We start from the raw sequence: 17,089 nt of genomic DNA, 5'->3' as shown, positions 1-17,089 counted from the left end.
AGCGTGCGGCCAGCGCGGTCGCCTAAGGGCCGGCAAGCAGGCCCGCCTCCCGGAGGCCGGGCCGAGCTGGTTGCAGGCCAGGGGGCTGTGCTGTTGGAGCGAAGCCTCCGCCTCCCCCACCCGCTGATCCGCCCGCGCACACACAGAGGGTAACCGAGCATGGCCAAGGTGCGGCGGGGGGCGAGATGCCCGTCACGCGACGGCGACCCCCAGCACGCCACGGCGCTCCGTTTTTACGGAGTGCGGGCCTCACCTCTGAACCAAGCGTGTCACACGCACGTCACCGCGAGGCCATTCTGAAGAGACTGCTTCCCAGGAGGCGGCCAGAGCCGCCGGCTGAGCGCTCCCAGGGCAAAAGAACGATGACACGACAGCGCAGGTAAATCGAGAACTGTGTGTGGGTTTATTTTACATTTGAGAAAACAGTGGATTTAATCGTGTGAACCAAAATGTACAGTATTAATGACCGAACATCAAAATGGATAATTAATAGTGCATTGCTTGCTTCGTTGTCTTTATTTTTGTCTGGTAGCTCTTTAAAGTACATACATCTGGATAGACGCGGCTGCTCGTAAAATTTCTCTATTTAAATCAAGCTGCAGGAACTAAATTTTATTCAAAAGTTGTGGTTTTACATTATATACACAGAAATTGAATATAAAATGACAATATAAAAAGTTAAAAGAGAGAGCATACAGCCAGAAGGTACAAAGAAAGTTGAATAGATTAAAATGGTACGATATGTAACAGAGTAGTTTTTAAGCTGATGCTGGCAATTTACAAAGGAAGGTCTCCGACATTTGTCCCGTATTTTTTTTCATTTACCAATGCAGCGCACTATAGAAAGCTCAGCTTGTACCAAAGCTTACATTTGTAAATAACTATAAACCGCAAGTATCTTACAGAAAAAAAGAATAGCATTTTTACACATTTTTAAATAATAGCTTGCATACTTTTTTTGTGTGTGCCAAAAGTGGCATTTCTCAGCATCCAGAGGGTTTGGGCATACTGGCAACTGGGTGTCCTGGGTGGTGACTTCTATTTGAAATGTGAGCAGGTGTGGCTTTCTACCCCATGGCCCTAGCCGGCTCTCTAACCTCCGACAGCTGCACGCATGCTTCCTTCACAAACCAGTTTTGCATATAAAAGCTCGTTTTTTAATTATTAAATAAGTTTTGTGTCTGACACAGCTTTTGATCTGAGTGAAACGCCTTTAAGCCTTTTTTTTTTTCTTTTCATTTTTTTTTTTTTTGGAGTGAAAGGCACAGAAATGCGATTACAGTCCTCACCTCAAAGGGTTAAATTGGATACTACTCGGTTCTATGACCTTTATTGTCATGGCAACTTTGTAATTTTCGTATGTCTTTTTGTCATAGTTATTTGTGTCTTTCTTTCCCGCTAAATAAATGTCTCTGAACAGTGGGTCCCACCATTCCCTACAAAAGATAGCTGAACATCGAGAACAGATGTCGAAAATAAAGGTCAGGCCTCGACTCACGGACAAAGAAAAATAACATGCACAGATCCGACAAAGAGCATATAAATATACCTACAAAATATGTGTAAGAAAAAACCAAGGTACGGGTCGGCGGTCCAGGGGGCCGGGAGGGACCGATTTCAGAGGCTCAGGCCGGGCCTCGTGCAGGGCGAGGACGTTTAGTGCAAGGCTCCCGCGGTCAGCGCGTCCCCGACGCTACTGCCGCTCCAGCTCCGTCACGTAGATGAGGTGGTCCTCCGGGGACTTGCCGTGCGTCTTGCTAAGGTGCAGCTTCACCGCGTGCTTGCTCGCAAAGGTCCGGTTGCAGAGCTTACACTGGAACGTGGAGCCCGAGTCCTCCTCGGCCACGCCCAGCGGGCCCAGCGCCTTGCCGGCCAGGACCCTGGCCACGCTCTGCTCGCCCTGCAGCTGCCCAAGCGGCAGCTTGGAGAGGTCCTTCAGGCTGAAGCCCAGGTGCGTCTCCAGGTGGCCGATGTACGTGGACGCAGTCCTGAACTGCGAGGCGCAGTCGTTGCAGAAGAACACGGGGTGCCCCGTGTCCAGGTTCTTGAGGAACTTGGTCCCCCCGGTCCTCCGCAGCTGGTACTTGACGTTGGCCAGCCAGTGGCTGATGGTGGTCATGGAGAGGCCGGTGAACTTGGAGATGTGCACCCGCTCCTGCGGGCCCAGGTCGGACATGACGTACTTGCCCTCCGGGGTCTCGCGCAGGCTGGAGGCAAACTGGGCCTGCAGGATGAGCAGGTGCTGGGGGTTCCAGGTGGACTGCCGCCCCTTGCGCTTGTGCACCGGCGACAGCTCGTCCAGCGCCTCCTCGAAGCTGCTGCCGTCGGCGTCCGACTTCTCCGACACGGTGGAGGGCGTGGACGACTTGGGCGTGAGGCGGCCCGTCAGGTTCTTCACCATGTCGGAGATGTCCATCAGCGCGCTCTCCCGCAGCGGGGACGCCACGGGCTCGGCCGCGCCGGGCGCCAGGGGCCTGCTCTTGGCCTTGGTCAGGTCGATGGGCTGGTCGCTGCCCTCGTAGTAGTAGCGGTCGATGGCGTCGGCCTGCCGGGCGGGCGCGGCGGGGTGGCCGTGCTTGTCCAGCATGCTGTTGCTGATCTTGTAGAGCATGGCCAAGGGGTCCAGGCAGGGGCTGACGGGCTTGGACACCTTGCCCAGGTGCGTGTTCATGATGGACTGCAGCGCGCTCAGCGGGTTGACGAAGGGGGGCTCCGGGGAGTGGTCCGTGATGATGCCCAGGTTGCTGCAGCCGTTGGTGACCCTGGCCTTGAGCGGCTCCGCCCCATTGGGGGAGGGGGCCTCCGCGGTGCCCTCCTTCTTGGCCTTGGCCGGCTCGGCCTCCGGGCCCTTCCGCGGCGCCGGCCTGCTGCCCGCGTCCTCCGTCCTGGGGAGGTCTTTGTTCTCCTTGGCCGCGGGGGAGGCGGCCTTGGCCGGGACGCCCTTCTCCTTCTCGGGGGCCTTCTCCTCCCTCTTGACCCCGACCTTGCCCGTGACCTTCTCCACCAGCTCCTCCATGGCGGACACGTTGCTCTTGTGGGGCGGGGGCGTGAGGCTGCCGGGCGAGTGCAGGAGGGCGCTGTGCTCGGTGGCCAGTGGCTTGGCGCCGCCGGGGTAGGAGGGCGGCACCTGCACGCTCTGCCCGGCCGGCGGTAGCGGCTTGACTGTGCCCGGCAGCTGGTAGGCAGCGTGGATGCTGGGGTAGCCCCCCCAGGAGGGCGCCCCGTTCTGCGCCTTGCTGATGGCGGTGGTGACGGTGTTCTCCAGGGACTTGAGGATGTCGACGCCGCCCTTGGGGCCGTCGTCCAGGTCCTCCTCGCGCAGGTACTGGTAGAGCGCCGTCGGCTCCGCCTTCTCAGCCGGGTCCTCGCCCTCCTCCTTGATCGGCCGGTCCGCCTCGCCGGCGGCAGTGGGCGCCTTCTCCCTGTCCGGCTCCCTCTTCTCCTCGCAGGCCGGGGGCGCCGCGGGCGAGTCGGGCCGCTTCTTGACGCCGGCGGCCGGCGGCCGGGCGTGCGTGGTGGGTGGCAGCGGGATGGACTGGATCTTCTCCTCCACCACGGGGTCCAGCACCAGCTGCTTGCCCTTCTTGGAGGCCGAGGTGGTGACCTTCAGGAAGTGGCCGGTGACCATCATGTGCGCGGTGAGCTGCTGCAGGGTGTCGTGGGAGCTGCCGCACTCCATGCACTTGAGGATCTGCGCCTTGCGCGCCTCGAACTGCCAGGTGTAGCTGGCGCCGTTCTGGTAGCCGTAGCGGTTGTTGGGGGTCACGTACGGGTTGGCCGCCTTGGGGTCCTTGGCCGGCTCCCCGGGTGCCGTGTCCGCGGCCAGGCCAGCCGGCTCGGGGGAGCAGGGCGAGGCCAGGTCCTGCAGGGCCCGCTTTTTGGTCGAAGGGACCAGCTTGGTGATGGCTGGCACTGGCTCCTTCAGAGGCACTTTCTGATAATGCTTGGTCTTGATCATGTGGACGCTGAGGTCCTGCAGCGACTCGAAGGAGTGGCCGCAGTACATGCACTTGAGCACCTTCTGGGCGTCCTCCTTGCCCTCCATCTCCATCAGGGAGCGCTTCCGGGGCTTGGACCACCTCTTGGTCTTCTCCGAGTCCTTGTCCCGGTTGTCGTCGCGGTAGTGGCCCGTCTCGTTCATGTGCACCGTCAGCTCCACCAGCGTGTCGTAGGCCGCGCTGCAGTCCTTGCACCGGAACTTGCTGGCGCCGGTGAAGACGGAGCCGTACAGCTTGTTGTTCTGCCGGTACAGCTGCACGGTGCTGAAGAGGCTGGGCTCGGGCAGGAGCCCGTAGGACGATGTCTGCTGCAGCGTCTTGGCCAGCGCCGCCTGGTGCCAGTCGTAGCCCGAGCCACCCCCGCCGCCGCCGCCGCCGGGCGTGCTCGCGGCGGCGCCGGCGGGGGCGGCGGCCGCGGGGGGCGTGGGGGGCGCGCTCTCCTTCGGGCCGGCATCGTGGCCGCCGGCGCTGGACGCGGATTTCTTCAGATCCAGGGCCAGGCTGGACCAGCAGGTCTCGGAGAAGAGGTTGGCGTACACAGCCTTGATCTGCGCCAAGCTGTCCTGGGGGTAGGAGGCGCTCTCGGCGCCCGGGGGCTCCTCCTTGTCCTCCCGGGGGGCCGAGCCCTTGAAGTGGGCCGGCTGGTCGCTGCTCTCGCTGAAGGGCGACGCGTAGCCGGCGTCCTGGTTCGTGGCCGTGCTGACCGGGGAGTTCTGGAAGCTCGGGGGCTCCTTGCTCTCCGCCTCGTCATTGCACAGGTACTCGCTCTCCGGGAGGTCCAGAGGCAGCTCCCCTGCCGCCTCGTCATCGATGTCCGCCGCCTTCAGCTCTTCCTCAGGAACGTAAGCTGCAAGAGAAAGAGCAGACGGTCAGCGGTGGCGGCTGCCCAGCAAGCGGGGGTCCTGCTGGAGGCGCGGTGCTCCCAGCCCCCCAGCTCCCCCGGCTCCACGGGCCTCTCCGCAGCTGTCCTAGGGGGGGAAACCGGCTCTGTCGACGGTTTCGGGTCCCCCCGTCACAGCCAGAGCCGGGCCCTGTCTCCGGTCCCACCGCACCTCGCGCCGGCCCTTCATCTCCCACAGGAAGGGCGCTCCCAGCGCGCCTTCCACGTGGCGAGTGCACGGGTCCAGCATCCGGGACCCAAGTGTCCACTTCTGGGACAAGATGCTTCACGGGCAACGTCCCGACGTGTCCCTCATCAAAGCCCTCCTCGGCAGCAAACAGCAAAAAGCTTAGGTTCTTCTCTAAAGGAGGGGCTCACCGAGCCCCTGCCTGGCCGGAGCGGCTGCTCAGGGGACAGGGGACCCGCAGGGCCCGCGGCCACTCTGCTGGGGCAGGGGCTTGCAGGGCTAAGGCTGCGTTTCCTAAAGCAGCCTCCGGGACACTGGCAGGGGTAGCCCGGGAGAGGGCGGGGACCGCTAAAAGCTGAGCTGGAGTTGGCGTTTTGACCGCGGGAGCCTTGAGGCCGTTACGGGGTGGACTGTGGCCCTGGAGGGGCCCGTTCACACCCCACGGCTGGTCAGCGGGGCGTGGTGCTATTTGAAATGAGGGTCTCTGATGAGTAAAAGGAGACCGAGCTCGTCAGGGTGGCGCTGACCGCTAGGCCAGTGTCCTTACAAGAGGCAGACACTGGACCCGGACACGGGGAGGAGGCGGCAGTGACGGCGCAGGCGGGGTGGCGGGGCTGCGGCAGCAGGCGAAGCCTCAAGGGCCGCGGGAAGCGCCAGCGGTGGTGAGGCCGGGAGCCGGCCAGCCCGGAGCACCGCATCGCGGCTTCTCGGCTCCGGGGCGTGCAGGAGTCGCTCCCGGGGCTGCAGCCACCCAGTGCGTGGTCCTGCGCCGTGGCAGCCATGGAGCGCCATGACGGACTCATGACCATGGACCTGTGGCACATGCTGCGTCCCACAAACCCCCGGGAAGGCCGCACACACCACCCCCTGAACATCCCAGACGCGTGATCCCGCAGCACACGGGACGCGGGGTGAGCTGTGCTCCCCAAAGCCGCAGCTGATGTGCACGGGGCTCCTGAGGGGCTGCCTGAGGGGACCTCCTTAAACACAGTCATTCGCCCTCTGCCACGAGAGCCAGCACCGCGGGGAGGCGGGGACTCCAAGGGCGGAGAGCGTCTGGGACACCCAACGGGAGGAGCTGAGGCGGGCGGGAGCCAGGGGAGGGAAGCTCAGCTACAGCTGTGAAGGTGAGTGTGGCCGTAAGCACACACAGGAATGCGAATCATCGCTCAGTGCGCACAGGCTCACACACATGTGGGTGCACGTGCAGACTCACACACAAACACGGGTGCACACAGGCTCACACATACACATGGGTGTACACACAGGCTCACACGCACATGGGTGCACACACAGGCTCATGCACACACGTGGCACATGCAGGCTCACGCACACACAAGGGTGCACACACAGGCTCACACACACAGATGCATGCTTAGGCTCACACACGCACACAAGTGCATGCACAGGCTCCCATACACACGGGTGCACGTGCAGGCTCATATGCTCACGGGTGCATGTGCAGGCGTATGCATACACAGGCTCACACACACAGGTGTACACACAGGCTCACATGCACACACATGCACTCACAGGCTCCCCTCACGCACATGCACACTCATGCTCACAACTGCCACACGCGCACACAAATCTGTGCACACATGCACACACACACACACGCACACACACATGCACACACCCTGCATGGGGAAAATCCCCCGAACGTGTCTGCAAAGCCTGCCTGGACTGAGGTCCTGGGAATCCCCGCACACAGGCTCCTTCCACACCCACGTGACAACGTAGCACAGTCGGTGGGCGTGTCCATGTCTGCCTTTCACCGAAGGGGGCGCCGCCATCCACTAACCAATGGGGACACTGCACCTGCACAAAGCTTGCGCTGTTCCGTGGCAGTGCCCGACAGGACGGGGCCTGAGCCTTGCCCGAAGGTGGCCCCGTCCCCCGCCGCCCCTCTAACGTACAGCTCGGCTGCTGGGGCAGGACGCAGGCTTGACTCCCTGTCATTCTCTCCAGGGCCAGGAGAAGGTCTAGACTGGGCAAAGCTCGGGGACCACTTCAAGAGCCACGGCAGACCCGTCCTGTTTCCACGAGCCTGGCCGCGCGCCCCAGCTCCCAAGGCCCAGCTCCCCTGGGCTGCTCAGAGGCCCCCGGAGCGGATAGGGTAGAGCGGGCAGGGGCACGAGCCCCCCCCGCTCAGGGGTTCGGCACGTCGGGGGAGCCACCCGAAGCGTAGACTCAGCTGGTCCGTTTTATGAGAGGAAGGCTCCGGCCTGAAATGCCTTTCAAGAGAACACCCGTCTGAGCCCCCGGGTGCTGGCAGCACCCTCTGTGGGGGTCGGCCCTGCCCCGCTGCTTCCCGGCATTGAACCTACACCAGGCCCCACGGCTACGCCAGGCCGACAGCTACGCCAGGCCCCACGGCTACGCCAGGCCCCACGGCTACGCCAGGCCCCACGGCTACGCCAGGCCCCACGGCTACGTCAGGCCGACGGCTACGCCAGGCCCCACGGCTACGCCAGGCCGACAGCTACGCCAGGCCCCACGGCTAAGCCAGGTCCCATGGCAAACGGCTCCCGCAGCAACGCGCAGACGCTGCACAGGACTTGGTCTACACCCTGAGGTCACACCAGCACGACATGGCCATCCGCCCCTGGGGCTCGTCCAGCACGGACCTCCCTAGTGGGCACAGGGGGGCACGGGGGAAATGGGGGGGGGGAGTGGGCCGGCACCTCCCGTGCAGCAGCACGGGCACCACGTGGCACCGGCACGTGTGCCCGCCCCCTCAGTGTCCCCACTTGCGGCCATGTGGACGACATCGGCGCCAGTCGGACCTGCCGCCAGGGCCGGGGTAGGGGGCCCGAGGAGGGGCGCGCCGTCTCACCGACAATTCCAGAGCCCCAGCCTGCCCAGCACGTTTGCGCTGGTGGAGAGCCCCCTGCCCCTCTCTGGTGGGACCCCGGGACCAGCCCCCTGGACCAGCCCTCCGGCCGCTGACCTCGCACACGGCCCCTTACCACGGAGGGCTCCCTTGGGCCAGCTCGGGGGCCGGGCGGTGTCCAGCGGTGGTGAAGGCACAGGTGGACACGGGGTTCAATAACCCACGCCCCAACACCTCCTCCTGCCCCCCGGCTCCCTCCCAGACATCACTGCACACGCCCTCCTCTGGGCCCCCGCCTTGCAGGCAGTCCCCCCGCAAGCTGCCAGGCCAGTCGGCAGCAGACCCTCAGGGCCCGACGCGGCCCCTCGGACCCCTGGACCACCGCCCCTCGCCTCCCTGGTGACCCTGCTGCTCTCTCCAGGGCCGGCTCTGATGTCAGCTCCTTTACCCAAACGCCCTGCACCCCGCTCCCGGCAGAACTGGGCCACGGGTACCCAGCTGCCCTGCGCAGAAACTGCGCGGGGACCGCCGGCCGCTCACAGCCCTTGAGAGCGGGCGGCAGGTGAGAAACCGAGGCCCAGCCCGCGGCGACCCGGGTCCTCAGATGTGCGCAGGCCAGGCCACCCGGAGACCCACGCACAAGGGCTCGTCTTCCTCCACCGCCCCCAGGAGGCACGGGGGCACAGGGAGACCCCAGCCCCTAAGCGCTCCCTCTGCGGGGGGCATCTGGGGAAGGGGTGAGGCCAGGAAGGGCATTTAGAGTAAAGCTCCATCCATAGAGTCCAAGAAACCAAAACGCACTCCAGCTGCCTGCGAACGCGGCCTGGCCATCCAGGCGCTCAGCTGACCCCCGCCCGGCACCGCCCACCCGGGACAGGCCGTCCTCCTGCCCCAGGTGCGTCCATGCGCCACGGCCGGCGTGGTAGACACGGGGCTCGAACAGCCTTGCTCAGTGTACAAAGGTGTCTCCCACGGAATTTTCATTCTAAGATTTGCCAGAGGTAGCTCGGCGCACTGGCTCGTTCCTGTGACGCGATGTTATTCCAACATTAAAAACTACGTGGTGAATGACGCGGGGGAAGCGGTTAAAGGCGCGAAAGTGAAGACAACATCCTCTGTGTGGTCTAATGGAACAATCCCTTAAACTCATGCCCGTACTGGTGTTGTCCTGGGAGTGGACACAGGAGCGCATGGCTCGCACAGGTCTCTGTATTTTCACTCTCCTTCGAGGGCATCCGTGCTATGAACGTGCTCGCCGGTCATCGTGGCTCCCCAAGAGCCCGGCGCTCACAGTGGGTGCGAGGCGGCCAGCTGGGGGGCAGGAGAGGCTCCATGGCCACTACTTCAGTGATAGGAAAGAGGACCCGAGAGGGGCGCGCCCCGCGGATAGGGCTGCGGGCACACACGCTGCCCCGTCCATCCCAGCTTCTCCTCAACCCCTCGCAGGGCGGGAGTCGGGCCCCCTGCCCCACACTGTGGCGGGCGGGGTGGGGAGCCACAGGTCAGCAGTAGCAGGGGTCCCGCCTCCACCCCGGGCTCCCCCAGCCACACACCTGCACCACATCCCCCTGGGACCCCTCCCTGGTGCCCCCCGCCCGGCAGGCTGCCCACCCCACCCTGCAGGGCTCCCCCTCCTCGAGGACCACAGGCTGCGCGACCCCGCACCAGGCCCTTAGAAGGCCTCAGACCCACGGGTCTCGGCAGAGGCTGGGCGGGAGGCAGGTGGCCCCTGTTGGGGTTCAGCTGTGGCCCCCAGAGGCGTGGCTGAGCCCCAACCCCAGGCACCTGGGACATGACCTCATCTGGAAAGAGGGTCTCGCGGCGGGGGGGACCAGTTACTGAAAGGAAAGACACACAGATGGGCCAAGCGGAGACGGAGGCCGGCGACGCAGCTAGGGCGAGGGCCACCAAAGACCGCGGGTGTCCCCAGGCCAGCAGAGGCGAGGAAGGGGCTCCTGGGGGCTCCGGGGGTCGGCCCTGCTAGACCCAGCACTCGGGCGCCTCCGGGCCTCTGCCCCCGCTCTGCTCCCCTTGAGAACCCCGACGGGGAGATCAGGCCGCCCCATGGCGGAACTCAGACCCCAAGACCACCACTGACACCACAGCGCCAGGCCACGGCGGGCAGGGTCCTCGGCCTGCGCAGAAGCAGGGGCCACGCGGCCAGCAGGAGGGGGTGCTGCCGCCCGAGACACGCCACCGGGCCACGCGGCCAGCAGAAGGGGGTGCCACTGCCCGAGACGCACCACTGGGCCACGTGGCCACACGTGCCGGGACACCCAGTGCCCTGGAGGGAGTGCACGGAGCAGGGGTCGCTCTAGACAGCCCAACACCAAAAGGCAAGTCGAGCTTGTCACTAGATGGCCATCGCCGTGATACCCAGACTGACAGAATGGCCCTGCCCACCACACCGAGCCTGATGTGAGGGCCCCATGATGCCCCGTCACCCCCAGCCCATGCCCGTGGCACTCACGCTCGGGCCTCAGTTTCCCCAGAAGTTGCCGCATGGCAGAGACGCACAACCTGGAGGTAGAAGCAAACAGAACAGGGGGCCCCTGTGAACACAAGCACAGAACCCAGGCCACGCAGGCCAACCAGGAGGCCCAGGGCAGGGCTGCAGAGGGGACGTGGCTGCGCTGGGCCCCACACAGGGGGCCCTTCTCAGCCTCGAACGCACCCACCACCCGCTCACCTCAAGGAAGCAGGCGCGGCGGGGGCCGACGACAGCGACCCGCTCCGCCGCGTCACTGCGGGGCCAGGAACCAAGCACAGGGCCCGGCGCTGGACTTCCAGTGGCCAGGCCTTCTGCTCCCCTGCCGGCCTCGGCCTGTCCTGTGAGGCTGAAACTTAGGGCAGGACAGAGGAGGGCGCGCGAGGCAGCCAGCCGCGGCCCTGCACGGGGCCCTGAGCCTGGGCGCTGCCCGCCGCCCCCGTTCACAGGCAGGAGGTGGACCACGGGCATTTGCGACGCGAGGACAGGCCCTGTTTCCAGCCCCGCGCAGGCACAGCTCGCAGGAAAGCCCCGGCTTCGCCATTGTCTTGCCACCTGGTGAAACCATACGCTCAGACCAAGTTACACGGCGCCCACGTCAGGCTATTTTGGGGGCTGGCGAATGTGATATCCATGAACAGATGGCCACTATCTCAAAACCAGCTACTCCACGGGGCCGCGTCACAAAGGGGCTTTGCACGCCCCGAAGTGATAAACGGAGCTTCAGTTCATCGCAGGATCTTGCAAAACACGCTTTCTTCCAGATTTATAATTGGTCGCTTGGAAAGTAACCCTACCCTAGTTAGGGAGGGCGCAGGTGGTTTTTCTGAAAGTTAGGATACAAAGAGAAATTAAAAACACCGAGAAAGCAGATAAACGTGAAGAACTCCTTCCTCGTCTGAGAAACATTAAAATACAGGCAGGGTACACATAAATCTACAAAACTAAGTTCAGATTTCTTGTAGGAAAGGTGACCCCATGCCAAGGCTGAAATACCATTTTTGCTCCAATGTGATACAAACAAAAAAATTTGTTATCACTTTGGCAAATTTTAGTTGCTTGCTTCTAAAACTCATGTACTGGTTTGCTAAACCAACTGATTTAGAACAGAGCCACCTCTTTCCTTAAAATCTGACAGAAACCATTTTTAAGAATCGTGAAGTCTGCAAATAATAATAAAATGGCCTGTGGTTTTTTCCCAATTGTTATTTTAATTAGGAAGCCAATAGCAACTTCCTTAAAATTTCTTCTCCTTCTCACTGTCCCAGAATTCAATTTCAAGTCAACTGAGAAATAAAATAAACATCATTTTGAGATCCCTCCTACACCAGGTATCCATTAGCCTAATATCTAGAGCTGGTTGCTGGTGACAACAATGTGACTGCAGCAGTGGGACAGCACCAATTAGAGTTTAAGCCAGCTCAGAAGGGGCAGAAACTTCCCTCAGTTTTCAGCGGTGTCGAAAGAAAAAGAGAAATACACACAAACCTTGAAAACTTAAGCAAGAAGAGCAAAAACACAAAGAACTCCTGCCGGCGTCTGAGAAAACATGCAGGTGTTTTATTCCCCGTGGACTGCGGACTCTTCCACGTCCCCAAGGCCCCGCACCGGGAAATCCCACGCTTTCGGCACGACCTCAACGCCAGGGAAGGACAGACGCCGGCGGGGCCACAAGTCGAGCGCTGCGGGCAGGGCTGACCGCCGCTGCAGCCCGGCGCCGTCTGACCACAGACAACCCCCGAGGCCAGAAGAGCCTGTAAGGGACGAGGGGGGGGGGGGGGGGGGGGGGACAAGGCGCGCAGCGGAGGGAGCCTCTCCGGTGGCCGCGCCAGCCTGGGGTGGCGGAACGCGGGGGCGCGTCCCCTTCTCCAGGCCACCGCGGGTCGCCGCTCACGTGAGAGCCCACCTCAGCGCCAGGTCTACCTTCCAGAAGAGACCCCGTGGGGAGAGGAGCGTCTACAGGCCGGAAGCGACGGACGGCCGCGCGGGCCTGGGCGCGGGGCGAAGGCAGAGGAACGGGCGCCCAGAGGGAACGGGGCCGTGGCCGGCCGGCGAGGGCCGAGCGCACGCGGAACCCGTGGAACTCTGTTACGAGTGACGCGCCGCGGGACGGTTCCACACTTAACCAGTGTTTTCCACACCACCCAACGTTCCTAAAATCCACTTAATAACAACACGGGAGGTCTGAATCTAAGCTTTACACCTCTATATCGTGGCAGAAAACAGAAGTCTCTCAATAACGAGGCTGCTCTTACTATCATCAGGGAGTTCTCGTGATTACTCCTGGACACAGAAAATGTTACCCAGGTGGAGAGGTAAGTGAGGGAGAAAAGAGAGACTCATAAAAGCTTCTGAGATTAGGGACTAGAGAGTAATTCTGATGACTTCTTATTTTCAAGTTAAAATTTTTAAAAAGTTTTTAGTTCAGATAGGGAAAAATACTATATTACGATATTTGTAGAAACTTCTATTTCTAGTGATGAAGCTATGACAACAGTATATTTCACAAGGTGAATAAATATGGTTTTTGGGCTCAAAGGTTTCTGTGAGCGCCCAATGGACTACAGAAGGCCAAATCAGAATTCTGGCATTTTCTGCACTAAGATCTCGCTGCTAGTGTGCTCAGCCCTCTGCCACCGGCCAGCCCCACCCCCATGGAAATTAGATGCACAGATAAGCCTGGAAATTATAAATGCAACATAAAATTCTTCTTTTACAATTCCTTAAAGAAATAAATGACAGTTTTCTCCCATCACAGAAAGCAAAGCCTCCAAATCAGCATTTCTGCAGGGTCTTTTGGTGTCAACCAGCCCCCCCCCCAGCCCTGCCTCCAGCCCCTTGCACGATCGTGGGGAATGAATGTGAGGCTGTGAACACCTGAGCGTGTCCTGCTGTCGTGGGAAAGCACACGCCCTGCTGAACCCACCCGACACGCGCATGCGGCTGCAGGAACAGGCACCACTAGCCGTGTGTGAGCGTGTAAGGGCATGCGCACACACAGGCAGAACATACAAAATAAACAGGCCCTGAGGTTCCTGAAATGGGAGTGGGTGCACTGGTTTGGTGAGACCATAAATTTTTAAAATTTTAAATCTTTTTAATATTTCTTATCATAAAATGTGCCTTCTTGATGTGTCCCTGAAGATGTCCTGCCACATGCACAACACATATTCCCGTGCATTCTAGTACAAATGGACACAGCCAGTGTGGCCCCAAAGCACCTGCCCTGACACACGATGTACACACCCAGACTGCATGAAAAAACGCTTTCGTCTTACACTGCAATTTTATCAGGAAGCACCAGCGCTGCATCATCAAGCCAATGAGGTAAAAATGATATTTCTCAACTTGCAACCCAACGTTTTTAAAACATCTTTGTTTCTTTAAAGAAAATGTAACCGGCTCTATTCACCAGTCGTTTTCAGAACGGTGAGAAGTGACAGCTGTATTTGTTTTTTAATGGCTAAAGGTAGTAAAGTTCCAAACTCCCTCGAGTGTTAAATAACACTGGCTCTGAGCAATTAGATCTCTATCCCCCCAACCTGCCTCTTCATCTGTACCCCAATTATGCACAAACCAAAAGTGTTTTCCTGTTTCATATTCCAAAAGACAGCGAGCGTCCCCAGGGCCCCGCTTCCTTGTTATCGCTGCAGTGGGGGTGGGGGCGGCCTCTGGGAAGGGGCTGAGGCCACCAGGGAAGACGGGCCTACCCTGAACCCAGATCCTTCCCAGAACCCAGAGGCACACCAAAGCCCCAGAACCCCACCGCCTCGGGCCGAAAGCAGGTGCCCTCGCAACAAGAGCTCTCAGTCGGTGCCACATCTCAGACTAGGTCCCGGGAATCGTGGCGCTGACGGGGATATAACGTAACAGGCGAGCGGATGAAGCGCTTCCATTTTTAACTTCTCGGAGGTTAAGTAATACAGCCTAGATCTAAGAAAGGCAGCGGCCGCGGGGCGTCCTGCCGGCACACAGCGCTTCCGCGGGCACTTCTCTTAGCAGGCTCCAGGGGACCCGCGGTGTCACAGGGCGTCCTGCCGGCCAGAAGCCTGACTCTTCTTTGGAAGTCGAGTATTATGCAGAGCAGAGACAGCGGAATTTTAAAAACATTTACACAGCCACAACAATGCAAACAGCACGGCCCTTCTTCATCTGGGTAACTAAGGACACAACGCGGCTTTTCTGCAAGACGCAGGCATTCGAGGAGAGGGCGGCGGCTAATTCCAGGGACGTGGAGGAAAGGCAGGTGTCCTTCCCCGCTGCAGGTGTCAGCGACAGGGTCCCAGGCACAGGATGAGATCACCCAGGCGGCGACGCTCGCCCAGGCAGCCCCTGGCAGAGGGGCACAGGCCCCCTCTCCAGCTCCTTGGCATGAAATAAGCACATCCCTTAGCCAAGGCCTGCAGCAGAGGCCCAGGGCGCGGCTGTGCAGGGTCTACCCAGGTCGACCTGCGCGTCCTCTCCCAGCTGATAACCTCAACTCTGCAGCATCCTCGGTAGGGGTCCCATCGCCAAGGGCAGTGGGTGTGAGTCCCACACCCCCTCCCCTTTCTGCTCTGTCGAGATGCTTTCCTGGAAATGTCCCTTTCCGTCCCCGCTGGCAACGTTAGAATGGAAGCACTCCACCTGTTTCCATTCCTTACACAAACCACCACCACGGCTGGGGCAGATGTGAGAGCCACGCCACCCGGGGACTTCCATTCCGTCCCCACGAGCCTGGGAGGGGCAGCGCGCTCCACCAGATCACCCGTCTCCACGGCGCGCTGTTACCAGATTCATTAACTTCGCACGTCAGTGTTTCATTGTCTTTTCCTGAAAATTCCCAGGCTGGTTGGGCTCATTTAATTTGGAGAGCGAGACCTGTGTCAGAGGTAGTGTTTTGATCAGGTGCTGCGGCAGAACGGGGAGGGGCCAGAGGAGGGGGGGCGCAGGAGACCACCCTGTCGACGATGCTACCTTCCCAGCGCGAATGATGAAAGAGAAGTCAGTTAAAGATGCCGGGACGCCAAGACGGCTGTCACTTCGGATAGACGCTGGCACCACTCACCCAGACAGGTGACACTTTGGTGGAGCAAAATCCCGCTGCATTAGCGAGCGCGGCGGGATCGGGCGAGGCTGCGGGCGCAGGGTGCCTGGGGCACCCGGGGAAGAAGCGACAGGCGCAGGTGAACGGATTTCCCTCCGGAGGCGCATCCCGCGGCTGAGAGACAAAAGCTCCCCGGCTTCCAGTATCCAGGGTCAAGGTTCAAGCCTTCCTCTGACGGTGATTTCCCGGATGTCCACATGGAGCCTGGGAAGAGGCTCGAGGTATCCAGCGGGCCTCGAGCTCGACACGGCTTCGTTTGTAGACTACCTCACGAAGGCCGCATCCCCGACACCCCCTCTTTGATTTCTTCGGGGAGGCCCCATGTGGCACCGGAGTTGACCCCCCACCACAGCCCCCCAGGGGGCTTCTGGGGGCAGGAACAATGTTGCTGGTTTTCTCGGGAATGTTTTAAAACTAAGAGTCTGCCTTCCTGCAAGGTGAGAAACAAAGCACAGGGGATTCCAGCTGCTCCCAGAGGCCAGGCTCTCTGGCAAGAGCCCGCGCCCCCCAACTTGAGAAGCGCTTCCACGCGCTCTCCTTCCCTTCGGCTTCTCCGGTTCTGTTCTTGTGGCTGCTTGGAAAGAAACGCTGGTCAGCTTTAAATTAACAAGGAAAAATGGGGAAGAAAACAGTCCAAGGTAGAAAGAAAGAAAACACACACAAAAACCAAGTCCCGGGGCCGTGGGGGAGGGGTGAGGTGGACGTTCACAAGGTCAAGGGAGGGCAAAGGTCGGCGGGGTGACCTGCAGCACCAAGGGCCCTCAGAGTCCTCCAGAGGCAGCTGGGAGGCAGGCCCACACGTGCTGACGCTTTAGGGAAGGTGAAGGCCACTTAAAACCACCAAAAACATTCTTCAGTGGCAACATTGCAGGCCAGTCTTAAACCGAGGAGGAAGCAAGTCCACCCGGAGACGACGACCCGCCAAGATCGAGAGAACGCCTTTTTATCAGCACATTCGCAATTGATTTGGGAGGACTAATAACGAACTGTCGTTGGGAAAGAAAGAATTCACTTGTTTCTGTGCACACATTTCATACCCTCGGAATGTCTGCTCCACCAGCATGATGCCTGGATTAAAATGCCACTGAGTAATAACAGGAAATATTTATTGAGTCCTCGCCCTGCGCCAGCCACGCGCCCAAGCACTCGACAGTTATTAACTTTATCAGCCACTCACAGACTCACGGGGGAGGCGCTTCTTACGCTCCCCTGGCCGTGTGAGGAAACTGAGGCACGGCGGGGCCTGGGGACACAATCGGTCGGTGGCAGCCGGGGTCGCCACCCCCACATCACATCGCGAGTCTGAAGTAGGCCCCCAGCTCAGAGGACGCGGCATGTGGAACCCGGGCTCTGCACGCCCGCAGGCCAGGAAACGCTGCTCTCTGTGGCGGGCAGTGTCCTGGGCCTCGACGGGTCCCGGGACGGTCAGGCTCCAGGGACAGCCACCTGCGTGGTGGCTTTCACCGCCTCCCGGCAACACGGGCTCCTCCGGCCGAGGGCAGAGGCTGCAGCTACCCCGCACTGCTGCCTCTGCTGCAAAACGGCCTTGGGGGCTCGGAGGGGTCAGAGGCCACCACCAGCCCTTGGGGCACCCTCAGGCTTACTCGACGCCTT

General features: G+C 60.8%; 1 protein-coding gene across 1 annotated transcript in view; it reads right to left on the bottom strand.

The window, feature by feature from the left end:
• Window positions 1–380: 380 nt before the first annotated feature.
• TSHZ1 (teashirt zinc finger homeobox 1) overlaps window positions 381–17,089 on the bottom strand; it is a 74,620-nt gene continuing 57,911 nt past the window's right edge. Inside the window, exon 2 of the mRNA XM_058277898.2 lies at window positions 381–4,845. Within this exon, the coding sequence (XP_058133881.1) occupies window positions 1,694–4,845 (3,152 nt within the window). The 3' untranslated portion in view covers window positions 381–1,693. The remainder of the gene's footprint in view (window positions 4,846–17,089) is intronic.

This window comes from Dasypus novemcinctus, chromosome 16 (assembly GCF_030445035.2).
Source record: "Dasypus novemcinctus isolate mDasNov1 chromosome 16, mDasNov1.1.hap2, whole genome shotgun sequence".
Classification (NCBI taxonomy): domain Eukaryota; kingdom Metazoa; phylum Chordata; class Mammalia; order Cingulata; family Dasypodidae; genus Dasypus; species Dasypus novemcinctus.
This window is presented reverse-complemented; position numbering and strand designations above follow the sequence as displayed.